Source organism: Hylobates moloch, unplaced genomic scaffold (assembly GCF_009828535.3).
Source record: "Hylobates moloch isolate HMO894 unplaced genomic scaffold, HMol_V3 SCAFFOLD_16, whole genome shotgun sequence".
NCBI classification, from domain to species: Eukaryota; Metazoa; Chordata; class Mammalia; order Primates; family Hylobatidae; genus Hylobates; species Hylobates moloch.
Window position 1 is genome coordinate 67,469,961 of NW_026652291.1, and position 27,760 is coordinate 67,497,720.

Here is a 27,760-nt window from a genome sequence, read left to right on the forward strand (position 1 = left end):
AGACCATCCTGGCCAACACGGTGAAACCCTGTCTCTACTAAAAATACAAAAATTAGCTAGGCGTGGTGGTGCACACCTGTAGTCCCAGCTACTCAGGAGGCTGAGGCAGGAGAGTCACTTGAACCCAGGAGGCGGAGGTTGCAGTGAGCCGAGATCGCGTCACTGCAATCCAGCCTAGCAACAGAGCAAGACTCTGTCTCAAAAAAAAAAAAAAAAAAGTTGGGTGGTTAGGATCTGTTTATTTATTCAAATGTTAGCTATCAGCTGGAATGAGAAGGAATTTGACTTACTTTTTTTGTGTTAGTTATCTGTTGTGTAACAGATAACTCCAGAACTTGCTGGTTTTAAACAATAAACATTTAATTACTGATAGTTTCTGTTGATCAGGGATTTGGGAGCTGCTTAGCTGTGTGGTTCTGGCTTAGGGTCTTGTATGAAGTTGCTCTCAGGCTGTTAGCCAAATTACAGTCATAAGAAGGCTTGATTGGGGCTGGAGGATTCACTTCTAACATGGCTTATTCACATAACAGAAGGTAGAATGGCCTCCATTCCTTACCAACTGGGTGTCTCCATGGTGTATGTTGAAAAGTTTTATGACATGGCAGCTGGCTTCCTCCATAGCATGTGATCCATGATAATGAGGAGGAAGTCACAATGCCTTTTATGACATTGTCATTTCTGCCACAGTCTTTTTTGTTGAAGCAAGTTAGCAAGCACTAAGCACATCTACAATCAAGGAGAGGGGCAGGCTTTACCTTTTGAAGGAAGAAGTATGAAAGTGTATCACTGACTGATCAAGTAGAGGTAAGCAGTGGAGGACACTCAGAATACCTTTTGACAGAAGGTATTAATTAAATTGTTAATTTTCCAGGGAAGGGAATGGTTTTATTTTGTTTCTAAAGTCTAGTCTGTTATTAAGACTTGGACTGTTATTGAAATATACACTTAGATTTTTTTTTTTAATTCTACTTAGGAAGTCTTAAAATTCATATTCTCGAAGGAAAATATCTAAAACAAATTATAAAATTCAACTCTAAAATATGTGAATAGTACTTATTTTTTTACTAAGGTTTTGTTTTGGAGACGTGTTTGAAATAAAGTGATCCTCATTCAAGACTTAGAAACAAAAGTTATACTCCACATGCTAGGGATTAGGAAGAAGGCTAATGTGAACTGATCAAAAGTATGAATTATGGAATGCCTTTAGAATATTCAACTTTTAGGTAACTTGATATTGTTATAATTTCAAGCTTAGAGAAAAGTTGTAAGAATGGCATAAGGAACTCCTGTATATCCTTTATCTAGATTCACTAATTGTTCATTTTGTGCCATTTGTGTTATTCTTTGTCTCATCCTAGCCCAGTCAGCCTAACACCACCAGGGATAAACCAGTAGTCTGATAAAATTAAGTTTATTGACCCACTCCAGTGAGAGAGAGTGCAAACAAGAGGAACCACAGGGCTTCTTACCAAATGGAGTTACAGTAGACTTCATAAAGGATTTTGGAGAACAATAGCATTTAGGTAAAATTTAAATGCACTACATTTTGTGGTGTCTAGATTGGATGACAGTGTAGATGTAAATCTGTGTTGTCGAATGACTAAAACATCCTTTATAAATTAAACTTTTTATGTTTAAGTGAAGTACTATTTATCATGTGTTTATGGAATTTTCTGCAATAAATTCATGTGTATGGATGGATTTATGATATGTTGAATTCATCACCAGAGATTGAACTGTAGAGAAGTCCTTTAAGAGGAGGATTTTATCTTCCTATTATATTTTATCAATTTTAAGATGGACTCAACCCTTCTACACACACGCTTCTTTCCATATGGATATTCAGTTTTTCTAGTCCCATTTGTTTAAAAGATTTTATTTTCTCTCGTTGAATTGCTTTGGTGTCTTTGTTGAAAATGACTGGAAAAATACGGATCTGTTTCTGGGTTTTATTGAGAACTGGTCTTAGATGTATCAGCATGTTTAAAATGATGTTCTATAGGTTGTGATCCTCAATCAATTTGTTCACTTAAGGCAGTTCTGTAGTTATTGTTTGAGAATGTATAAACATCAAAAGCACCATCATATACCTATAGAGAATTACTAGTGCCTCTAAAAGAAAGAAAAGAAAGAAAAAAAATCCAAGAGACAATAAAGGAGTGCTCCTTTAACCCTACATTAATAGTTGTGGAGAGGAGCTAGGAAAAATAGTAGTCTAGACCTACTTAACTCTAAAGCCCCCTTAAAACTGGGCTCTTAGTTTTATACATTCTTTTAAGAATACCCATCTTGATGGCACAGAATATTATTTTGTAAGGAATAAACAAAATATTGAAAGCTTAGAGTCAAAGCCATTTAAGAGATTTAGACTATGACTTTTTAGGAAAGCACAGAAATATATATGAGCAAATCTATGTTTAAATCCAAAACACTTTTTACAGTCAGTATGAAATATAAATTCTAATTGTAAGGAAGCATTGTATAAGTTTAATTTGGTTAATCAGTCTTCATAAAATAATCTGTGTCCTACGTTTTGTGGTGTCTTAGATTTGATGAAATCTGATAACAATTTTTATTTGTGGTTTTCACTCTTTGATATATAATATTTTGTATTATTTTTTGTTCTCTTCCATTATTTTCATGTGAAGTGTCATGGTGTAACCTGCAGTCACTCAGTTATGGGTTAGTGTATTCCCACTAACTCCTTGACCTTGGACAGGTGTTTAACCTTTCTGAGAACTGGTTTTTGCAACTATAAATGAGATTATATTTACCTAGTGGCATTATTATGTTTTATTCTTTTCTACTTAAATACCAAGAGATTGCACATACATTATACTTAAATCTCATTAACATTTCTAGTAGGCTGTTCATATACCCTTGGTGAAGTGAAACTTTAATGTTATTAAGATGGCGGTCTTCCATTCTTTGATCTTTTAGAAAAAAGTTATATTTCGGTAATGATCGTAAGTATTTTTATTTGTTTAACTAGTGGAGAGTGAAGAGATAGGGACAGACCAATGTCTTTCAGTATGTAAATGGTTGAGCACTACTGTACTAGAAGAGGTAATGAGACAGTCAGGTGCCTGCAGCCCTGTATAGAATCCCGGCAAATACAACAGCCACAAATACGGTATAGACTAATAAAGGATTGTTTTTGTTTTTTTGTTGTTGTTGTTTTTGAGGTGGAGTTTCGCTGTTGTTGCCCAAGCTAGAGTGCAATGGCACGATCTTGGCTCACTGCAACCTCCACCTCCTGAGTTCAAGCAATTCTCCTGCCTCAGCCTCCCAAGTAGCTGGGATTACAGGCGTGCACCACCACGCCCTGCTAACTTTTTGTATTTTTAGTAGAAACAGGGTTTCACCATGTTAGCCAGGCTGGTCTCGAACTCCTGACCTCAGGTGATCCACCTGCCTCAGCCTCCCAAAGTGCTGGGATTACAGGTGTGAGCCGCCACGCCCAGCCAAAGAATTGTTTCATAGGCTGCACAACTACGAATGGCGTGGCTATTGATGATGTGATTTTTCTTTTTTCCTAAATGATGAACAATTCTGGGTAAAGCTTTGAAGAAAAATTAAATAGAAGTTTCCTTGATTGACATAGAAGCTGTAGTTCTGCAAATATAATTTGTTAATATGTAAAATGGGCTTAGGTTCTAGGTTAATTACAAATAGATTTTTTTAACCTACTTGAATGTCCAGATGGAAATTTGAAAGTCTAGACTATTGTTTGTTGTGTAGGACTGTTTGGTGCATTGCAAGATGTCCTATAATCCTGGCCTCTTTCCACTAATTACCAGTGGTCATCTTAATTGTTTTGACAGCTAAAAAACATTCCCTTCAATTTTAAAAATGTTCCCTGACTCTTAACACCCCCATTGAGAACTACTGGTCTTAGATGTATTAAAGGTAAGAAAAATTTAAGTACTAGAGTATTAGATGACTTATTTGTCATTATGCATTGACTGCATTTAATAAAAGTTGTTAATTTGAGACTTTTACAATTAAAATGACTGTATTGTTATTTTTCCTAGTAAAATGAATGAAAGTAAACCTGGTGACTCACAGAACCTTGGTAAGTAACTGTATTTAAAATAATTTTATTACAATGAGTCTTTTAAATATGTTACTTAAACATTAGAACTGAAGAGGAATGAATTCCCTGGCACATGCTTAGTTTGTATGTCCACGTACTAAAGTATAATATTGCATATATTTATTTCAACAAAAACCTATCAGAAGGCAATTTATTTGCCAAATTTTATATTTATTTTATGTATATAAGATATGGTTCGTATCTCAATAAAAGTTATTTAAAGGAAAAAAATGCAGATGAGAAGAATTTAAACAATGTGTACAAGTTTAACATGAAAAGGAAAACTGGCCAGGTGCAATGGCTCATGCCTGCAATTCCAGCACTTTAGGAGGCCGAGTGGGCAAATCACTTGAGGTCAGGAGTTCAAGACCAGCCTGGCCAACATGACAAAACCTCATCTCTGCTAAAAATACAAAAATTATCCAGGAGGCGCATGCCTGTAATCCCAGCTACTCGCTAGGCCGAGGCAGGAGAATCGCTTGAACCCGGGAGGCAGAAGTTGCAGTGAGCAGAGATCGCACCACTACACTTCAGCCTAAGTGACAGAGGGAGACCTGTCTCAAAAAAAAGAAGAAAAGTTAAAGAAAAGAAAAGGAAAACTTACTTCTACGTGCTCACAACAATCTTCCCAAATAGATGCGGTCCGTTTTGACCTTTGCTTTTAATTGTTGTTTTCTTCATTTATTATAAACAGTTTCTGTTGACTTGCTACAATGAAAGATGAGGAATTTAAATGATTACACTCTTCTGCCACTTCTCCCTCATCCACTGTATTTTAGATCCTTTTAAATTCCCTCTAAAATTAAAATGTTATTCTTACAACTTTATATCTTGATCATTACTTTTAAAGTATCTTTTGACACCACATTATGTTGGATAAGGAAATTTATGCTCCTAAACCTCTTCTACTTTCTTTCCCTGCTTCTACCTCCAGCCTTCTGTCAGCTATGCTAATAGTTCTGAAACTTTTAGTACTTCATGGACTACCTCTATGCATTTGCCAAATGGAAATACACCCTACTATTGATACTTTTTCCTAAGATGGACTGTTTCTTTATTTACATGAATGTATTTAAGGTAGAAACTTTACTTTATTATTGTAATAGAAACCAGTATCATTTACTACACTAGACGCCAATCTTAATAATAAATATAATGAAATCAGGACAATTTTACCAAATTTTAAACATTAAAAGCAGGAAGGTACAAATGAATATAAAAATAATCTATTTATAAAAATGCATGCCTGAAACCTAGTCTGTACCGCATTCAGGGCCCTCCATACTGGGTAGAGGGAGATGGAGGAGAGAGGAACAAATGGAAAACCACAGGTCCACAGCATACAGCAGATGCACCTCCATCCAGGGTTCATGGCAAGAATTTCCCCTCCTCTATAGTTTCAGCCAGTTCACAAGGACTCCTCTTTTGTAGACTCAGCTAATTCTACATAACCCTCTTTCTCTTGAGCTTTATGCACACTTGCGGGTAAAAGTGTAGGTATTGGGGATGGAGTTAAGGTGGAGCTTACTGGTGTAGGATGTCCAATATGAACAAATGGCAATTTGCTGGAGTTAATGTGAACAGCTGCCTTGTATGGAAGGGAAGGAAGAGGAGCTGAAATCTTTTAAAGGGTTAGGAGAGAGACTTTGAGTTATGACTTATCCCTTTAAACTGGAGTGAGGGAGGGCAGAGTAGTTAGGCTATTTCACTATATTAAATACGAGCTCATCCTATTTCTTTTCAGTTCTAGAATCTATTTGGTGAGCAGCCTATTAACCAATATAATACCTTTTAACATGTGACATCTATTCTTGATTACATGTATTATTCAAGGTAAATAATACTAGTTTCCATAACTGGTAAACCCTGACATCTTACTGGTTTAAAACAAGAGAAGTTTATTGCTTGGTCAGGTTACAGTCCAGTGTGCATGGTTTAAGAAAGATGGAGCAGTTAGGGAGTTTCTGCGGTATGCAATCATTTAGAGATACAAGCACACTTCATCTTGTAGGGATCTACTTCTTAGGGATCCTGTCTTTTCAGCTAGTGATTTTCAACTTGTTTCATTAGCATCTTAATAAAATTTTCTGTATAAATAAACATATAACAGAAAAGATTAGTTATTATACTAACATTCAGTTCTATCTATATGTCATATCCTGTTAATTATTTTAATATACACTGTCTTATTTAGTCCTCACTAAGACATAGTTTGAGGTAGGTACTATTATCCTCATTTTTATGATGAGGAAATGGAGTCATAAAGCACTAGTGAAATAAGCTAGTCATGGAAAGACAATACTGCATAATCTCACTTATGTGTGGAATATAAAAAAGTCAAACTCATAGAAACAGTATAGTGCTGGTTACCAGTGGTTGGGAGGATTGGGAGATGTTGGTGAAGGGATACAAAATTTTATAATAGACTGGTGGAATAATTTCAAGAGATCTATTATACAACATGGTGACTATAGTAGATAACAATGTATTGTATACTTGAAAATTAGTAAATTTTAAGTATTCTCACCACAAATGGTAAATATGTGACGTAATGCATATGATAATTAGCTCCATTTAGCTGTTCCACAATATGTACATATATCAAAACATCATGCTAAACATTGTAAGTATGTACAGTTTTCTAAAAAAGCATTAGTTGAGTCTTAACTCAGATCTCTCTGACTCTACAAGTTGTATTTTTGTGTGTGTTGGGAGGGGTGGATAAAATAGGCATAAAATTCACACTTTAACTATTTTGAGATATACAATTTGGTGGCATTTAGTACATTTACAGTGTTGTGAAACCATTACCACTATCTAGTTCTAAAACATTTTAATCGCCCTCAAAGGAAACCCTGTGCCTATTAAGTAGTCACCCCTCATTTTCCGTGTCCCCAGCCCCTGGTAACCACTAGTCTGCTTTTTGTATGTCCCTGTGGATTTACTTATGTTGGATAAAGTAATCCATAAGTAAATTGAGTAATATTGTGACCCTTTGTGTGTGTTTGACTTCTTTCACTTAGCATAATATTTCTAGGTTTATTCATGCTGTAGCATATATTATTACCACTTTCATCCTTCTTATTGCTGAATAATATTCCATCATATGGGCATACCATATTTTGTTTATCCATTTATCCATCCTTTGATGGACATTTGGCTTGTTTCTACTTAGCTATTGTGAACAGTGCTGCTATGAACATTAGTCACAAGTATTTGTGTGAACATCTGTTTTCAGTTCTTTGGTATGTATATCCAGGAATACAATTACTGTGTCATATGGTAACTCTTAGTTTAAATTTTGAAGAACTGCTGGACTATTTCCCAGAGCTCTATATCATTTTGTATTTCTACCAGCAGTGTGTGATGGTTTTGATTTTTCCAGTCCTTTGTCAATACTTGTTATTGTCAGACATATTGATTATAGCTATCCTCATGAGTGTGAAGTGGTATCTCATTGTGGTTATTATTTACATTTCTCTGTTGACTGCTGACCAGTGATATTAAGCATCTTTTAATGTGTTTAATGGCTCTTTGTATATCTTCTTTGGAGAAATGTCTATTCAAATCTATTGCCTATTTTTAAATTGGATTGTTGGTGATTTTGTTGTTGAGTTATCAGAGTTTTTTTGATGCATTCTGGCTACTAGACCCTTAGATGTGTAGAATGTCTTTCACTCTCTTGACAGTATCTTTTTTTTTTTTTTGAGATGGAGTCTTGCTCTGTCACCCAGGCTGGAGTGCAGTCACACAATCTTGGCTCACCACTGCAACCTCCACCTATCAGGTTCAAGCAATTCTTCTGCCTCAGCCTCCTGAGTAGCTGGGATTACAGGCACACACCACCATGCCCAGCTAATTTTTGTATTTTTTTTTTTTAGTAGAGATGGGGTTTCACCGTTTTGGCCAGGCTGGTCTCGAACTCCTGACCTTGTGATCTGCCCGCCTAGGCCTCCCAAAGTGCTAGGATTACAGGCATGAGCCACTGTACCCAGACAATAGTGTCCTTTGAGTCACAAAAGTTGTACATTTTAATGAAGTCCAATTATCATTTTTTTCTTTTGTTACCTGTGCTTTTAGTATCATGTGAACTCTGAGAAACCATTGCCAAATCCAAAGTCACACAGATTTACCCTTATTCTTTCTGCTAAGAATTTTACTGTTAGATCCTTGACTGGTTTTGAATTAATTTGTATATATGGTGTGAGGTAGGGGTTCATCTATGTTCTTTTGCATGTAAGGAGCTAGTTGTCCCAGCACTATTTGTTGAAGAGACTATTTCACCATTGAATGGTCTTGGCACTCTTGTTGAAAATCATTTGACCATAGATATATATATTTATTTATGGACTCTTCTTTTTCATTGATTTATCCTTATGTCACTACCTTACTTACTGTAGTTTTGTTGTAAGTTTTTAATCTCCCCTTTTTTTTTGGTTAGTCTAGTTAAAGGTTTATCAGCTTTGTTGATCTTTAAAAAAAAAACAACTTTTTTTTTACTCCCTCTGTTGTTTTTCCGTTCTCTATTTTGATTATATCTACTCTAATCTTTATTTTTTTGTTTCTTCTGCTAGCTTTGGGTTTAGTTTCTTCTTTTTTCTAGTTATTTAAATTGTAACAGTAGGTTATTGATTTGAGATTTTCTTTTTTAACATAGGCTTACATGAGCCTAAAGATCAGCCAGAGGTGAGAGCTTAGGATTTCTTGGGTCATTTCTGAGCATGCGTACATCTCTGGGCATGCACGTAGACTTCTAGATTCTCCAGTGTTATGCAGAAGGTTTTCCAAATTTTTATTCCCTCATGTACCCTCTTTTCCCAGTTTCTTCTTTCCTACGCCTTTCAGTCTATCTGCTGCTTTCCCTATCTGTTATCCCTTGTCCTAGGCTGCTACAGCTAGTATATTTGTTTCAAATGTTTTTTGAGAAACAGCAGAGGCTCCAGCCCTGAGAAAGTTCTGAGGCAGGTGAAGGAAAGGCAAGCATCTGAGCTCATCCCTCAGGGAGCCATCATACAGGTCAAAACAATCACATTTTTTTAAGAACAAGGTCCATTTTACCCCCTCTTGGACCAGTAATCTGCACCAGGAACATGGGCCACCCCAAGACCACTGCCCAGCTGGGCAGTGGGGAATGGTAGGTGGGTAAGTTAAAATGTTCTCATCAAAATTAGTAGTTTGTTTCTTCATTAAGCATTCTCCTAATTTTTGTAAGTTTTTATTTAGATTGTAGAGCTTCTAAAAAGTTAATTCTAACAGTTTTTGGCAGTTTAATCAGAGCTCTGTAGTTACCCAGTCTGTCATTTTCAGTGATGTTACTTCATAAATTGCCATTTTAACTACACACTGAAATTCATCATTAAAGACTGGTGAAGAACATAAAGTTACATTAATGTTTCAGAAGTAGGTATTGGAAATTTTAAGTTACTGATACCAATATTATATGATTTGCTCTCTCAGAAAGAATTTAACACAGAAATTGAGAGAAGCACCAATTCCATAGGTTTTTTTGAAAGATTTAAATATATTTTTATATCTATTTACTTTTTCACTGTTAGCTTGTGTTTTCTGTCGAAATAATGATGACTGTCCTAATAAATATGGAGAAAAGAAAACTAAGGAGAAATGGAATCTCACTGTACATTACTACTGTTTGGTGAGTATAATTTATAATTAAATTCTAGAAATTTGGTGTTCTAAAGAAGATAGTAAGATTCTGACACTGATTTCTGAGAATTGGATAAGTCATTTAACTTCTCCAGATCTCATTTTGTCTATCTCTAAAAATAGACATTTTTTTTTATATTCTAAGATTCTGAAGTTACTTGGTACATATAAAGACCTATCGTTATTACTTGTTTGTTTGTTTTTCTTTCTTTCTGTTTAAGGCCTAAGTGAAAAAAGGAAAAAATGATTAGGTGTATAAAGGAGATATTTCTTTTACCACTTTCTTATTTCATTTGTCGCTAGTGATAATCTGAGAAAAGACTTGTTTGAGGATTCAGGGAGTAGAATAAAAGTATTTTATTTCACACAGAACCTGAAAAGAAACGTTTTGGCTAAAGGTAATAAATATTTTTGGAAAAGGAAACCAGTTACTTTATGTATCACTCAGAAGAAAGCAAACGAGTAATTTCATACTCAGAATTAGTCTCCCTTTGTTCCCCCTCCCCTCCACCAATTTCTCACCTCACCGAATTCGTGCCTTAAGATATTAGTGTCACATTACTACCTTAGCATGCCAGGCTTGCATTAGTACATACAGTGTTTCTTGATACTATATAGTTATCTGCTGCTTACAAATTTACTCTGAAATTTAGCAGATAAAACATTTGTCATCTCACACAGTATCTGAGGGTCAGGAATTTGGCTGAGCTGGATAGTTCAGGCTCAGAGTCTCATGAGATTATCATTGAGATGTCAGTCAGATTACAGCTGAAGACTTTACTAGGTTGCAGGATCCATTCACCTCTGATGGCTCTTTCATGTGGCTTTTGGCCTCAATTTCTCCTAGCTACCGTCAGGAAACCTCAGCTCCTTACCTCCTCGGCCTCTTAGTAAATAAGGCTACTCGTGGCATGGCATCTGGCTTCTCCCAAAGCAAGTGATGAGAGAGAGAGAGACAGAGAGAGAGATCAAGATGGAACCATATGACCTAGTCATCACAGCCACACACTAATGTCACTTTTGCTTTATTCTGTTGGAAACAAATCATTAAGTCTAGTAGCCCACACTCAAGAGGAATTAAGCCCCACTTCTTGAAGTATCAACAAATTGTGGACATATTTTCAAATCTACCACCATCCATGTTAAAATTATTTCAGTGCTTCTTTGAGAAACCACCTAAAGTATTCCTTGGTCTTCTGAGACTACAGTCTTGTGCCTTAGTACCTCATAGGTTAAATAGAGTAGTAGACTGGCCTGGGAGCTTATTTATAAGAGAACATGAAGTTGTCATTCCAAATATGTTTATAAGTTAGAGTCTATTATGTTTTGCAGTAAAAAGAAAATCTTTTCATTTTTGTAAGTTTCTTTTACTTTTTTTTCAGTCAGGAAAGGAAGATTATATTATTTTACTTTTTATGCAGTAGAATTAGAGCCGTTTTATCTGTCTGCAGGTTATGTTTTCATAACAAATTCTTAGTGTGTATCACTTGTTATCACTTGTTTTTCTTTACGATATACTGGTTAAAATTCTAATCACAAATTTGCTCTACGTAGTATTTTCGAATTATGTAATACATTTAAGTTGATCAGATCAAAATTTCCCTTATGTTCTGTCTTATTCAATGAGTATAATACTTTAAAAAAAAAAGTACTGACCCCAGACTTAACCCTTTTAATATTCTATTTCATTATGAACAGAAAAGTATAGTGATGTTACAAAAGAATGCTAGAGCGGAAAGAGAGATATAGTCTAATCCAGTGTTCTTATTTTCATGTTTAAGGTTTGAGACATTAATACTTGCCTAGGGTTCCAGAAGTTTCAGCAGAGCCTGGCTTGCAAGCCAGGATTTCTTATTCACATTCTACACTTTTTCTGATTCAGGCTTTCTTAACATGTATAAACAATGAAGCTTAAGTCAAATTTTTGAAAAGTCAAACATTTATTACTGTCACATTGGGGGTTAAGGAAACATTTTTTTAAAATCAAACATTTATGTTAACTAGGGTTCAATAGGTTTTCTTGTAAATAATGCCTTAATGATTCAGAATTCAGCTAGATTTAGAGTTAGCCTGAAATGTCACTGAATTAATCTGAATTGTCTCCATCTGTATTCACCATTCGTTTTTGTTAAGCTTAATTGTAGGTGTTCTTTCTTTCTTTTTTTCTTCCTCTAACCCACCTAACCACTCACTGCCTTCCTTTCTATCTTCTTTTCTTTTTCTGTTACTTCCTGGAATACTTTTAGAAACTAATTAGGATATACAAACTGATAATATACAATGCCTTCTAAATCAAACAATGTAAGTAGCCTCTTACTTTGACCATGAAAAATAACTACTATAGATAACTACTTGAAATTTGAGCCATTTTATGTCTATTTTTTATTAGACTGAATAGTATGGATATATATATTTTTTTAATGCCCAACTAGTTTCTTAGAGTTTATTTTCTAATTGAGAATATATTCATAGTTGATGTCAAGTGGAATTTGGCAGAGAGGCAAAGAAGAAGAAGGAGTTTATGGTTTTCTAATAGAAGATATCAGGAAGGAAGTGAATAGAGCTTCTAAACTGGTAAGTAAATTATTTTACTATTAAGTAATGTCATAAATATTGTCAATACTTGAGAAGTCTTTTCTATCGGTTTCTGTACTAGAAATTTATGACTTTGATTATAGATTTCAATGCATATTTTTGTCATTTAAATATGGTAAGTTTTAGGAGGACAGTTTATATTTTTGCCCATTAAAGAAAGCTTAATTGACCCTGGATAATACATGTGACAATACTGACTTCACTTCCTTATTTTATTCCAACATGTCCATCAGAATTGACCATCAGAATTATGATCTGATGGTCAATCTTCTCTGACCATCAAAATTATGATCATAACTCCACTCTGCTGTTCTCTAAACCTTCGATCCTGAGTCAACCCAACCATTTACTTTTTTATTCTTATACCTCAGTTTCTGAGATTGGAATGTTGGGTTGAGTTAGAAATTACCCAGCTTTCCAGTCTGGCAATTCATGATCTCCATATCTCCTGACCCTTCTCTAACATTGTGTGATTATATTCAGTGCCCCTTTCTATTCTCTAGGATAGGCATTCTAAACTTTAACTCCTTGCTCATTCAGTTATCATTTGTGCATCTTCTATTTAACAGCCACTATGCTGTATGCAGGGAAACGTCTCCATATGGTCTAAGTAAAAATAATGAGAAAGAATGAGAAGATTTGAAGTACGGGGAGTTCTGTTTAGAGAATGTGGTACTGGCATTAATGATTTTCATGGGGGAGCATTTTGGGTGATGAAGGGATTCATCATTACACTGGAGGGGAAGTGAAGGACACTGACACAATATAGTTGAAGAAGTCAAAGAAAGATTATCCCATAAATGCTGAAGTTGTTTAGACTTTGTTTTGACAGATGCCAAAGTCTTGAGGTGGAGGAGTGACTAGGAAGTTAGCAGGTAACAGAAGAGTAAATGTCATTAGGCTCAAAGGTCCAAATTTTTCAAAGTGTGAAAATCAAGTAGTGGCCTATAATATTCAACAGAGAACTAAAATAATGTTCTGTTTGTCCCATTTCCTGCCCCTGTCCATGTCCCACCCCATGTCAAGTCTGGAAATTAAGGAGGATGGAAAAATAAGCAGCTTTATTCAAGAAGGTCTACAAGGGAAGCACATAGAAACATTTATTATTTTAGTTGAGGCAAAGAAGTGGAGGCAGTTATTTTTGAAGATATCAAGAAGGTAGGAGAGTTAATGGTAAAAAGAGAGGTTCTAGGGCACAAGGAAAAACCTTGGGAGAAAGGTGAGCGTGAATCGAAGGACTACATGAGATATTAAATGTGAGATATTAGTATCATTCCTAAACTTCCTGATGATAGTGAGCTTGTGGTAAAAGGTGGTCTCTAAAGGTCCCCTTATGGTTTGGAACTACAGATTGAATATCCCTTATCCAAAATGCTTGGAACCAGAATTTTAGATTGAAATTTTAGATTTGAAATTTTTTTCAAATTTAGGAATATTTGCTTACCAGTTGAGCATCTCTAATCTGAAAATCCAAAACCCAAAATGTTCCAATGAGCATTTCCTTTGAGCATCATGTTGGCACTCAAAAAGTTTCCGATTTTGAAGTGTTTTGGATTTTAGATTTTTGGATTAGGGATATTCAACCTGTACTTATTTTCTTAAAACATCTGAATCCTCTCCAAGTATATTGTGAACCCTTGAAAACAAGAGTCTCGTTTGTGAACTCAAACTAGAATTCCTTGTTGTCACTTCACTGGGAGAGTTTCAGGTTGGCAAGTATTCTCCAGTGACCTAGGTGGTGCTCAAAGGGGGGGTCAGCAGTAACTCTGTAATCCCTGAATCAGTGACCATTTTAATTGCCTTCTTAAGGGTTCCAAGGTGTTTTAGTTACTGTTCTGTATTTTGCTAATGATTGGTTCATTTAATAATTTTTCTGTTTATGTACCACTGTTACATTCCAGTTAGCGGCACTGGTAGTATATTCATTTCCTAGGGCTGCCATAGCAAATTGGCTGCTTAAAACAAATTTATTCTCTCACCATTCTGGAGGCCAGAATTGTAAATCAAAGTGTCAAAAGGGTTCCTTCTAGAGGCACGGAGGGAGAATTGATTCCATGCTTCTCCCCTAGCTTCACATGGCTGCTGGCAACCTTCAGAGTACCTTGGCTTGTGGCAGCATAACTCCAATCTGTTTCTATCTTCACAGGCCTTTCTCTGTATATGCCTGTGTCTTAAATCTCCCTCTCCTTTCTCTTGTAAAGACATCAGTTATTTGATTTAAGGACTACCCTAAATCCAGGATGATCTCATCCCAAGATCCTTAACTTAATTACATCTGCAAAGACCGTATTTCCAAGTAAGTTCACATTCACAGGTACTGGGAGTCGAGACCTGAGCATAAGTTTTTGGAGACCACTCTAAATCCACTATAGGTGTCTTAACACTTTTTCATTTGGTCAGAATAGAGTGATCTTAGCCATTTCTTTACAAATTGGTTTATAGTATTTTCCTATTCTTCTTGGTGAGTATTGCCTAATTTATGTGCTTTCTCTTGAGATTTCAGTGAGGTGTTTATGTATATAGCTTTTATGTTTATAAACCCTTCAGTTTAAAATATTTTAGTAGGAAGGAAAAGGGGCTTCTCTGTCTTATCCACATGTTAGGCTAGAGATGTTTTCTTTATCGAAATTGTTGTAGGAGTGAATCTTTGGTGTCTTTAGATTGTTTCTGGGTAGAAGAGTTTTTTCAGGAAATTTATTTAATATACCCTTATCACAGCTGTTACATGATGAAATAATTTTCAGATTCCCCACCAGGAGTATTTATTTATGTCTTGATCATATTATAATACTCAGATTTTTTATGTTGTGACCCCTATTTTCACATACTCTTCTAGAAATGCTGTGTTTGCAAGAAAAATGGTGCTTCAATTGGATGTGTTGCACCCCGATGTAAACGAAGTTATCATTTCCCATGTGGACTTCAGAGAGAATGTATTTTCCAGTTTACTGGCAATTTTGCGTGAGTTACTTAACTGCTAAATATGAAAGTTCAATGTTAAAGAATAGTGGAAAATACATATCCCAATGATATAATACTACTATAAATTTTCTGTTTAGAGCATCAGAGTTTAGATATAACATTATATATATTACCCTCCCGCCCACCCTTATGGGGTCATTTCTATGTGCCAAGTCTTGAGAATTACCATGTCTGGGATGGACCTAATGATTGGTTTTCATCTTCAATTTTCAGCTTTTGGATATAACATGAAATTGTTAATTTATCCATAATTCAGTGAAAATCTCCACCTTTACATAATTCTAGATTTCTGTGTCACTCTTTAGAATTATTGTTGACTTATTCTTCACAGGGCTGTATGCGTTTCTCACTGAGTAAATCAAAGGCATGTAAATTTGATTGAGTCCACAAAATAAATATTATGCCCTAGGATACCCCTGAAAATATTTGCTTCCTGAGTACAACTTTAAACATCAAGGCTTTATGAATTTTGACTTTTGGTGTCATAAGTATTCTATTTCTTTTAGTAGTTGTGTTTTTGACCTATTTAATGGATTGTTACCATGTAAGAAAACTACAGTTTAGAAAATACAAATGGAAATAAAGTGAATTGGGAATAGGTTATTAATTGCATTTTATGTGTTACATGACTAAACCATTTTTTAGGAGTAAGTTCCTGCCTCCCTTAACTTTATACGATTTTTGAGCACAACAGTATGTACCCATTTGTTGAGTACAATAATGTATATACTGCATTGCTGACAATATTACGTAGGATTCTCAACATAATAATTAGTTTCTGAAATTCTGTATAAGTAAGTCTCACTACCAGAAAAGTTCAGATTTCAAAGGTCCAGATCTCTTCTTGGTCATAGATTGTGAGACTTAATTTTTAGTGCCAAGGCTCCAGTCTGTTGTAGGTGAATTATGAGACAGACACAAATGAATTTCGTTTTATATATGTGAATTAACAGTGTTTTCCAAGTTTTGCTTTGCAGTTCATGAGATTTTTTAAAAATAATTTACATTTTTAGGTCATTTTGTTGGGACCATCGACCTGTTCAAATAATTACATCTAATAATTATAGAGAGTCCTTACCATGCACCATTTGCTTGGAATTTATTGAGCCTATTCCAAGTTATAACATATTACGAAGTCCTTGTTGTAAGAACTCTTGGTTTCATAGAGACTGTTTACAGGTAAGATACATATTTTGTAAGCTTTCTCTGATTGATATAAAATTATGGCTTGCTGATGTAAATTTTAAATTAGAAAGAATTGACGTGTATATTACCTCTTACTACTTGTTACTTTTAAAACAGCTTTAAAGCACTTAATTTGAAGCACATTTTACATACAAAATTCACTCTATTTAAGTATACAATTAACATTCAATAAATACTTTAGATGAAACTTTTTAATGTATATTTATACTTACAGAATTTTATTGTTTTTACCTAAGGATTTTGTTTGATTTCATAATGAATAAACTAGATTTTAATTCCTAAGTTTCATTTACATATTTAAGCTGGAAAACCAGGATATTTGAAATGATAAGAAGCTTGATAGCAAGTTAAGATATTTAAACATTAGTAGGCTTTTCTTCCCTATGGTAAACACTTTACCATAACTTCTTAACAGGGAGCTGATTACTGTCAATTAATTAAAAATATTGGTTCTTTGAGAGTCATCTTATGTATCAAACCTTATTACTACTTTTCAAGTAAATAGAATATGAAAAGACACAACATTAGACAATTTAATAATTCTTTGATTCTGAAAATACTTGAAAACTTGAAAAAGATTCCAGTTATTAATAACATCAAATATGTAATATGTACATGTGAAAGTGCCAGCTGATGAACTTAAGTTTAATACTGTTTTTTAAAGTTTATTATTGTTTAGTAAAATGAAAGGTTATTATTACTAATTGTCCACAGACATGTTTTTAAAAGTTAAAAGACGTAGGCCAGGCGTGGTGGTTCACGCCTGTAATCCCAGCACTTTGGGAGGCCGAGGAGGGTGGATCACGAGGTCAGGAGATCAAGACCACCCTGGCTAACATGGTGAAACCCCATCTCTACTAAAAATACAAAAAAAAAATTAGCCAGGCGTGGTGGCGGATGCCTGTAGTCCCAGCTACCAGGGAGGCTGAGGCAGGAGAATGGCATGAACCCGGAAGACGGAGCTTACACTGAGCCAAGATGGCACCACTGCATTCCAGCCTGGGCCACAGAGCGAGACTCTGTCTCAAAAAAAAAAGATGTAAATTCTCTTATTTCAATAAAGTCTTAAAAATACTAACAGTACTAAAAGTAGTAAAGTTTGACTGATACCTTTTTTTTTTTTTCTATGGGCCTTGAACTTTTATACTTAGGATTATTCAGTTAAAAGTGCAGGATGAAGGCAGGGCACAGTGGCTCATGCCTGTAATCCCAGCATTCTGGGAGGCCGAGGAGGGCGGATCACCTGAGGTCAGGAGTTCGAGACCAGCATGGCCAACATGGTGAAACCCTTTCTCTACTAAAAATACAAAAAAAAAAAAAAATTAGCTGGGCATGGTGGTGCACACCTGTGATCCCAGCTACTCAGGAGGTTGAGGCAGGAGAATCGCTTGAACCCAGGAGGTAGAGGTTGCAGCATGTGAGATAGCACCACTGCACTCCTGTCTGGGCAACAGAGCAAGATTCTGTCTTAAAAAAAAAATGCAGGATGAAGCCTGTTTTGTTGGAGAAATAATAGAAATTCGATTAATACTTGCAAAGAGGTGTTTATAAAAGGATCCTAGAGAGCGCAGTTAATAAACAACATTGTGAAGTGTTATCCTTACCTATTCATATTATATGAGAATCTTTAAAAAGTAATTTGTTTTAATTAAGGGTTTGTATTTGGATGAATATAATTGCTGCCAAATGTGTCATCTTGTTAATTTTGTAGCAGTATGTTATTTTTCATAAGATTTTTCTCATTTATATGTTAATAATTAAGCAAAGAAAAGTTCTCATACTTAGTATCGTTAAGGCCTTTTGTGAACACTCTGAAAATACTGAGTTTTAATTTTGTCATTAAAAAAGTAGAAATAATATTACTAACAAAAAAGACTAGGTCTACTTTATGCAAATATAACTGAAGATCACAGCCACATGGACACCTGTCTATGATGTAAGAAATATCAGTAAGCAATTATTATTATACTTGATTGGAGCATACTAAGGATGGGGCTAATTCTTGAGTCTCTCTCTCTAAAGGAGTTCCAATAACTTTTGTACTCTGGTATCGGTCTTAACTGAAATAACATATGGAGTCTTATCCAATCTAGACAGCTATGTGGTTAAACAAATGTCATTATATGTAACCACTACAAATAATATACATTGGGATTTTGGAAGAAGAGACTAGAGATTGATATCAAAGAAACTGGTAAAAACTTTCCACTCTGTGTCTAGAGAATTGTCACTATTTTTGTTCAGCTTGGATTTTTCCATCATTGCTCTAGTCTTGTTGGTATCTTCCATGTGTCTTATCCTGTTTTTTCCCCTCTATACCAGATACTTCGTTTTATCGTATACCATATTCGGTTAAAGATCTTGGCATCTGTCTGCAATTGCAAATATCCTTTAGGTTCAGAGATTTCAATAACCTGTTGTTTCCCTCCCTTATATGGGTGGGGGTGTGTGTGTGTGTGTGTCAGTTGCTAATTGTCTGAACCTGGAATCCTCTTTATTAGCTTCTCTCTTCACCATCCATAAATCATTCCCCAAGTGTAATCAAGTCTACTTAGTATATTCTGTGTATCCTTTTTATTATAATCCTACTGTCACTGCTTTAATTTCAGACACTCTTTTTGGTAGGAGATCACTAGTTGGTCTTTCTCTGGGGCCTTATTCCCTATCAGTTTATTCTTCATACTACTGGCTTTAACTTACCTACCTAGCCTCTACTTAGTTCAGTTTGGCAAGAATGTAATCCTTAACTATGTTATTAATTGTATTTTCCTAATTACACATTCTCTCTCTTGCCGGGGAAACTTCATATATATTATTCCCCATCCTTGGAATGTCTTTTGTCCTATTTTCCTGGCAAACCTCTGTTTCTTCTTCTAAACTTAGCTTTTGCTTTACTAACCCTCTGACGTAATTATCAGTGTAGACTTAGGTACACCTTCTTGTTTCTTTCATGTGTATACTTAAAATACTCACATACTTTTACACAGTATTGTAATTTTATACCTGTATACCTACTCACTAGAATTCCTTGAAGTCGAATCTGTCATGTTTTTATTTTTGGTACATAATAACAAATGTTGTTTGTATTTTTGGTACATAGCATGGTGTTTGGCATCTATAAAGCAGGAGTTAACTATCTGTTAAATAAATGCATGCTACTAGTTTTTACTGGGGACTGGCTACTCTTTCCAGTAGGCTTACAGCTTCCTGTTTCCCTCTGAGTACCCTCTGTCTGGTGCTTTTGTATCTGTATTTGCTATAGCAATGAGGATAGGTTTTATACTTCTCCCGTTTTGGGAAGAAAGCTATCTTAGAGATTGAGTTAAAAACAGAACCAGTGATGATTTTTATGTAACATTTAAACCCCGTTTCTAGATGAGGTAACTCAGGAGTTTCATTTTTTTCTCACATTTTAAAGGGCAACACAATATTTAGTAACATTACACAGTAAGTAAAATGACATTGCACAGTAAGATTGAAAAAAATATATGGGTGATGTAAAGCTAAGTATTAATTAGCTTTTTTTTTTAACCATTGGGGGAAAAAAGAATTATAGATTTTAGCAGTGGGATAACTTAGTTTATAAGGACAAAGTTTGAGAACCCACTAGCATAGAAAATGTTTTCATAATATATTGTTAAAAATAGCACATGTTCTGTTACATAATACATCACCTGATAACAGACTTAAATCATTAACAGTAGACTTTCTATTTTCCACTGTAGGTTCAAGCAATAAATGCGGGAGTGTTTTTCTTTAGGTGTACAATATGCAATAATAGTGACATCTTTCAGAAAGAGATGTTGAGAATGGGAATTCATATTCCTGAAAAGTGAGTAACATTTAGCCTTATGATAAAAAAAAAAGATATTTTAAATGTAGGATTTAATAGCAATGGAAATGATCACTTATGTCTGATTCAGTGAGCATGGACAAGTAGCCATTTCAAATGGTGAAATGCAAAACCTCCTCCTCCCCCAGATGGCCAGTTCTTGGAAAGCAAGGACTGTGTTATAAATGTCTCATTCGTTGATTTATAATCTCTTCATAAGTAGCTCAGCTATGTCCAGTTTTAATTGATTGACTTTGTACACAATTATAATAGGCTTCAAAATGGTATGTATAAATTAAGAGAATCAAGATGTGATTTAAAATATGTAACAATTTTCTTAATACTTAAACATGAAGAATCCAGAAATAATGATAGTGAACTTAAAATTAAAAATCGAAAGTGAAATATTTGGAAAAATGTGTTGTAAAAAATTTCCTGTGAACTTTTCATTTAGCATGTGAAAATTCATTGAGACTAATTAACTGTATGATAAAATAACACTAATGGATTTATATCTTAAAGAGAATCCTGAAAAGGACAAGTTTTATTATTCTCCTAAGTATATAAAAGTTTTTATTTTAGGCCAGGCATGGTGGCTCATGCCTGTAATCCCTCCCCTCACTTTGGGAGGCCGAGGCGGGTAGATCACCCAAGGTCAGGAGTTCAAGACCAGCCTGGCCAACATGGCAAAACCCTGTCTCTACTAAAAAATACAAAAACTAGCCAGGCATGGTGGCGGGCCCCTGTAATCCCAGCTACTTGGGAGACTGAGGCAGGGAGAATTGCTTGAACCCGGCAGGCGGAGGTTGCAGTGACCCGAGATTGCTCCACTGTACTCCAGCCTGGGCGAAAGAGCAAGACTGCGTCTCAAAAAAAAAAAAAAAAATTATTTTTAGATTCGTTCCTGTTCCTCTTATGTAACATTATTTGTAGGTCAAAGCATATTTTATATCTTCTTTTATAGAGATGCTTCCTGGGAATTAGAGGAAAACGCTTATCAAGAGCTTCTGCAGCACTATGAGCGTTGTGATGTTCGAAGATGTCGTTGCAAAGAAGGACGAGACTATAATGCACCTGATAGGTATTTCTGCAAGTTCAGTTATGCTTAGTGGTTCCTTGTTTAAACCTTCTGCTGAGAAAGTAGGTTTTATAGTTAGTGAAACGTAGTTTTTCTCTTAGGATGTTAGAGGTTTAAATTGAGATGAGGGATATTTTCTAATGCACATTTACGTCTGTTTACAGAGAAATTTTTGCAGTTAGTATAGTTGTAACCTATTTCTCTGTTGTCTTATCACGAGACTCTTTTCTAGAGCCACACTGTCCTATCTGGTGGCCACTAGCCACATGTGGCTGTTGAGCACTTGAAATTTCCCTTTTCCAAATTGCAAGGGTGCTGTAAATACATACCAAAGACTTAGTTCACTAGGGCTGCCATTAACAAAATGCCACAGACTGGGTGGCTTAAAATAAATTTATTTTCTCATAATTTTAGAGGCTGGAAGTTTAAGAACAAGGTATTGACAGCTTTGGTTTTTTCTGAGGCCTCTCTCCTTGGCTTGCAGATGGCTGCATTCTAGCTATGTCCTCACACGAGTTGTCGCTCTGTCAGTGTGTTGTCTATGTCCTAATCTCTTTTATTTTTATAAGAACACCAGTCATATTGGTTTAGGGCCCACCTATCTGACCTTATTTTACTGTAATTACCTCTTTTGTTTGTTTGTTTGTTTGTTTGTTTGTTTGTTTGTTTTGAGATGGAGTTTTGCTCTGTTGCCCAGACTGGAGTACAGTGGCACGATCTCAGCTCACTGCAACCTCCGCCTCCGGGGTTCAAGCAGTTCTCCTGCCTCAGCCTCCCGAGTAGTTGGGATTACAGGCGCATGCCACCATGCCTGGCTAATTTTTGTATTTTTTAAGTAGAGATCGGGTTTCACCATGTTGGTCGCCTTGTCTCAAACGCCTGACCTCGTGATCTGCCCGCCTCGGCCTCCCAAAGTGCTGGGATTACAGGCATGAGCCACTGCGCTTGGCCATAAACCTCTTAAAAGGCCTCATCTCCATATATAGTCACCTTCTGATGTACTAGGACTTAGGATTTACTTCAACATATGAAGTGGGGGGAGACACATTTCAGTCCATAGTCATATTATTTTAATATGACTTAAAGAACTTATATGACCAAATAACTTAAAATTTGTTGTTAATAATTTTTATGTAGATTACATATTGAACAAAATTATAACATTTTGGGAATAAAAATGTTATTTAACTTTTTTATATTTTTTAATGTGGCTACTGGAAAATTTTATATTACATATATGGTTTACATTGTATTTCTATTGGACAGCACTGTTCTAGAGAGTAATTTAACTAGATTCATCTAGCACTGTTTCTTTTGGACCACCATAAAAAGGGTTTGGCATTTGAAATTTATTGATTACTCTTTTGTAATGTCAGTGGATATGGCTCTTCTCTACAACAGTCATTTTGTGCATTTCAGGTACAGTGTACTGTGTTGCATAGTAGGAACCAAGAATATCTTCAGTTTTTAAGATGTAGGATAAGAAGTAACAAATCCAGTTTACAAAATTTATATAGGAAATTTCAATAAATTGTTATCACTGTTATGTAGTCTTACTTAACATAGGAAGCTCAGTGTATAGAGCAGAATATTGGGAGCCTTGTTTCATGAAACAAGGTTGAGTCAGCTACTACTTAATTGTGAAGATTCAGCTGAGGTCTAGCCTGCTCTGCAAAGTTTTCTGTAAGCAGCTCTCCTCATTCCTGATTCCCTACTCTGGGCTAGGGGTTCCCTTCGTTGTGCTTGTTACAATATAGTTGACGTTATTTAAATTTAATGCTATTAAACCAAAAATTCTTAGAAGGCAAAGATCTCATTGAAGGTGTCAAGTAACATGTGTTCTTGCCTGTGTTGCTTGATCTAGTGACCCTGATTATTCATTTGTTAACACCAATAATACCTCCCTCAGGAGTTTTGCTGAGGCACAGATGAGATAATGTATATAGGATTTTAAGAAGCAGTACATTCATAATATTGATATTTTTCAAATTTATATTAGGCTGTTCTTAACCTATATGTATTTCTTGTATACCATTGGTCTCTCAATCAGTAGCTACAACTCTTCTTTCCAGGACAAAGATATTGTCTATCTGAATGACTGCTTTGTAATCTCACGCCCTCTCATCTTAGTGAGAAGAAGGCAGTTTTAGTGAAAGGCAGCATGGTTAGTGCTTAAGAGCATGTCTGAAGCTAGATAAACTGAAGTGGAAACCTCACTCTGAGACTTGGCTAGTGTGAACTTGAGTGGGCAAGTTATTGACCCCTCTGTGCCTTGATTTCCTCTTTAAAATGGAAGTGACGGTGGTTCTCTCTACCTGCTACAATTGTGAGGATTAAACTTTTCGTATGAACACAGCAAGAACTGGACCTGGAGCATAATAAGCACTTAAGTTAGCTGTTTCTTCCTCCTCACTGTTGTCACTGGGCAGAGACACACACATACAGAGGACACACATTAACATATGCACACCCGCACACAGGGATGATATGCCCCCACCTCTATGGTAGGGATGATGTCTTGTTACCTCTCTTGCCACTCACACACACAGGGAGCTAAATCTGTTTCTAAACAGAGAAGGTGTAGTCATACCCAACGAAAAGGCTGGAGCCCTACACTACAGCCCACACTTGTAGTCATGGAGAAAATATGAATATGGACTGGCATACACCACATAACACAGTGGGGAAACATGGAGCTGGGAACAGATGACAGAGAATATAAATATGAGCCAGGTAGATCTGGATTCTGTTGAACTGCACAATACCTGAGGTGTTTGAGCAAGCTTATTTTAGGAAATATTCCTCACCTTGAAATGTACTGAATGTTTCTTCCATATGAGACACACTGACACAGCAATCTCCCTGTAAGCATAGTCATCTCTAAGTAGAAAGGAAAATTTATTTTCTCCCTCTTAATCATATTTTGTCTGATGTTTATATTCTTTGTGTATGTGCATATGAGTGTGATAAGTTAGTTTTGGTTTTTACATTAGAGATATTTAGAGAAGCGGATACTCTTTTTCCTCCTTTAGTAAATCGATTGGGTGGGTGTGTGCACGTGTGTGTGTAAGAAGGCAGGCCCTGTGGACATTGCTAGTGGTTGAAACTAGAATAATAACAAAATGTAAGTTCTGCTTTTCTTTATGTCCTCAGCAAATGGGAAATAAAGCGCTGTCAGTGTTGTGGTTCCAGTGGCACACATTTAGCCTGCTCCTTATTACGGTCATGGGAGCAAAATTGGGAGTGTTTGGAATGTAGGGGTATTATCTACAATTCAGGTAATTTTTTTGTAATTTTGAATAAAGTTTTTATTCAAATGTATATGATTTAAAAGTTTTTACCTATATCTCTATTATGCTAACATGGAAATTTTAATCTGTAGGAGAGTTCCAAAAAGCCAAAAAACATGTATTACCCAACTCTAATAATGTGGGGATTACAGATTGTTTGTTGGAAGAGTCATCACCTAAATTACCCAGACAGTCACCTGGATCCCAGAGTAAAGATCTACTGAGGTATGTATTTTGAATTGGAGAAATACATAAAAATCTATTTGGAGAAAATTATGATAGGAAATGCCATATACATTTAGAATATTAGGGGATCATACAGTAGTCTAGAAGAGTGTTTTTCAACCTTCAGGACCCAGCGTTTGATCATGAAATCAATGCAACCAGCATTTTAAAGAAAATGAAATGTGATAGAATAGAATACAAAATACCAAAATGCATCATACTTGGGAAAAGTGTATCTATCCTAATTATTTTTTTGTGTACCGAGTACTGATGTAAAATATATTTTTTTATTATAGATCACTTTCAAGATAGTTTGAAAAACACTGATCTGGAAAATGTGCTTAAAATGTTATTTGATTATAGAGTAAGACAGGAAAGTAAAATATCAAGCATACCGTGTCACCTTATTAAAAGGAAAGAATCCTATTTAATATAGAAATTTTTTTTTCTTTTTTCTTTTTTTTAGAAATAAACTCTCGCTCTGTTACCCAGGCTGGAGTACAGTGGCATGATCATGGCTCACTGCAGCCCCAACTTCCTGGGCACAAGTGATCCTCCCACCTGAGCCTACCAAGTGGCTGGAACTACAGATGCATGCCACCATGCTTGGCTAATTTTTAAATTTTTGTAGAGATGGACATCTTGCTATGTTGCCCAGGCTGGTCTTGAACTCCTGGTCTCAAGTGTCCTCCCACCTTTGCCTCCCAAAATGTTGGGAGTACAGGTGTGAGCCACTATGCCCTGCCATTTTTTGATGTTATAATCATTGTTTGCCTGTTTACTGTCAATGTCAGGAGTCTAAATGTCAGCTCTTCCCTTTAGAAAGTTTAAGGCATACATACTATTATCAAATTGATTTCTGTTCCCATAAGACAAAATAGGCCGGGGCATCGTGGCTCACGCCTGTAATCCCAGCACTTTGGGAGACCTAGGCGGGTGGATCCTGAGGTCAAGAGATCGAGAACATCCTGGCCAACATGGTGAAACCCCGTCTCTATTAAAAATACAAAAATTAGCTGGGCATAGTGTTGTGCATCTGTAGTCCCAGCTACTTGGGAGGCTGAGGCAGGAGAATCGCTTGAACCCGGGAGGCAGAGGTTGCAGTGAACCAAGGTCGTGCCACTGTACTCCAGCCTGGTGACAGAGCCGAGACTCTATCTCAAAACAAAGGTAGCAAAATAAGAAGTTACTTTCAAAATCTTAAACATTTAAATAAGATTGGAATTATATCTTTATAATGTCGGGATTTGTTCAGCTGTAGTTAAGATTTTTAAGTTTATATAGATTTGCAAAAGAGTTTTTAGAGCCTTGCTTTACCCAGTAGGGAAGAAGTATAAAATTAGTCGCTCAGCATGATGAAATACTTTCTTGTTAAAAATGATTTCAGGCTGGGCGTGGTGACTCATACCTGTAATCCGAACAGTTTGGGAGGCTAAGGTGGGAGGATCATTTGAACCCTGGAGTTCAAAACCAGCCTGGGCAATATTATGAAACTCCGTCTCAACAAAAATATTTTAAGAAAATAGCCAGGTATGGTGGTGTGCACCTGTAGTCCTAGCTAGGCAAGAGGCTGAGGTGGGAGGATCATTTGAGCCCAGGAGTTGAAGCTGCAATGAGCTATGATCATGCCACTATACTCTCGCCTGAGTGACACAGCAAGACCTTGTCTCTAAAAAAACAGTTTCAAGTTTAAAACCTTAGAAGATAGTAAAGAGAATTTTTGTGAAAACATTTGATAACTGGATTTGCAGACAGGTAGAATATTAAGTACTCTTCAAAATGTGAAGAATATCTGTTTTACTATGCCACTTGTGTTAGCCCTACTGAAAAATCTGTTAAAAATATTGCTATAATACTTTTAAGTATCAAAATAGATGTTCACATTATTTTAAAATAATTTTAATATTTAGATTTCCAAAGATGTTACACCAGGGCAGCTTGACTCCTTGCTCCTGCTTTAACATGCAGTCATATTTAGAAGAATAGCATCAGCATTCCCCTGATCCAGGCAGGAGCAAGGAATCAACCTGCTATAAAAAAGGTATGTTTCTGAAGAATTATCTTACTTCCAAAGGACTTTGGCTTTTATTCAACATGAGTTAATGAAGAGAGGATCATATAAAAAAAGAAAAAGAAAAACCTGGCCCACACTAGGGCACTGTAACGTCTTGGGGTGGGACGGATTCATACTTGGTATAGAAAATGATCCATGGGCATTGCCCAAAACAAGATTATTTTTGAGAACATTAATTCCAGTTACAGATGGAGAAACTGAGGGAAGGAGTGATTGAGCTGGTTTATGTAGTCATTTGGATTGTTAAAACAGATTGCTGGGCTTCATGCCGACAGGTTCTGATTCTATAGATGCGCTGTAGGGCTCAATAATTTACATTTCTAACAAGTTCTTGGGTAATGCTACTGCTGCTGCTGCTGGTCTGGGACCACACTTTGTGACTTACTGGTCTGGACTAAAAGGTACTATTTTAGGAATTGTGAATTCTGTTTATAGTATTAGCTCTACTGTTAATTATGACTTTATGATTTAAAATATATTGTGTAATCTCTCAAAGACATTTTCTTATATAGTAAGCAGAGATTACATTTGCTTTTTTTAAAAAAAGGACATAGTAAATGTGAAGTAAACTACAATTAAGAAAGTTAATTATAGCCATTAGCCAGGAAGGTGAGAGTTTGAGCTTGCTTCATTCATTCATTCATTCATTCATTCATTCATTTATGAGACGGAGTTTCACTCTTGTTGCCCAGGCTAGAGTGCGATGGCATGATCTCAG

General features: G+C 35.8%; 1 protein-coding gene across 2 annotated transcripts in view; it reads left to right on the forward strand.

Moving 5' to 3' along the window:
- G2E3 (G2/M-phase specific E3 ubiquitin protein ligase) overlaps nt 1–27,760 on the forward strand; it is a 61,298-nt gene that overhangs the window by 18,203 nt on the left and 15,335 nt on the right. Inside the window, exons 1-10 of one of the 2 annotated variants that reach the window (XM_058429427.1) lie at nt 637–804; nt 4,035–4,075; nt 9,652–9,749; nt 12,233–12,334; nt 15,192–15,316; nt 16,351–16,516; nt 20,269–20,375; nt 21,340–21,456; nt 24,607–24,731; nt 24,836–24,968. In XM_058429427.1, the coding sequence (XP_058285410.1) occupies nt 4,039–4,075; nt 9,652–9,749; nt 12,233–12,334; nt 15,192–15,316; nt 16,351–16,516; nt 20,269–20,375; nt 21,340–21,456; nt 24,607–24,731; nt 24,836–24,968 (1,010 nt within the window). In that variant the 5' untranslated portion in view covers nt 637–804; nt 4,035–4,038. Of the gene's footprint in view, nt 1–636; nt 805–4,034; nt 4,076–9,651; nt 9,750–12,232; nt 12,335–15,191; nt 15,317–16,350; nt 16,517–20,268; nt 20,376–21,339; nt 21,457–24,606; nt 24,732–24,835; nt 24,969–27,760 lie in introns of those variants that run through there. The other variant, XM_032134779.2, reaches the window with a different exon arrangement.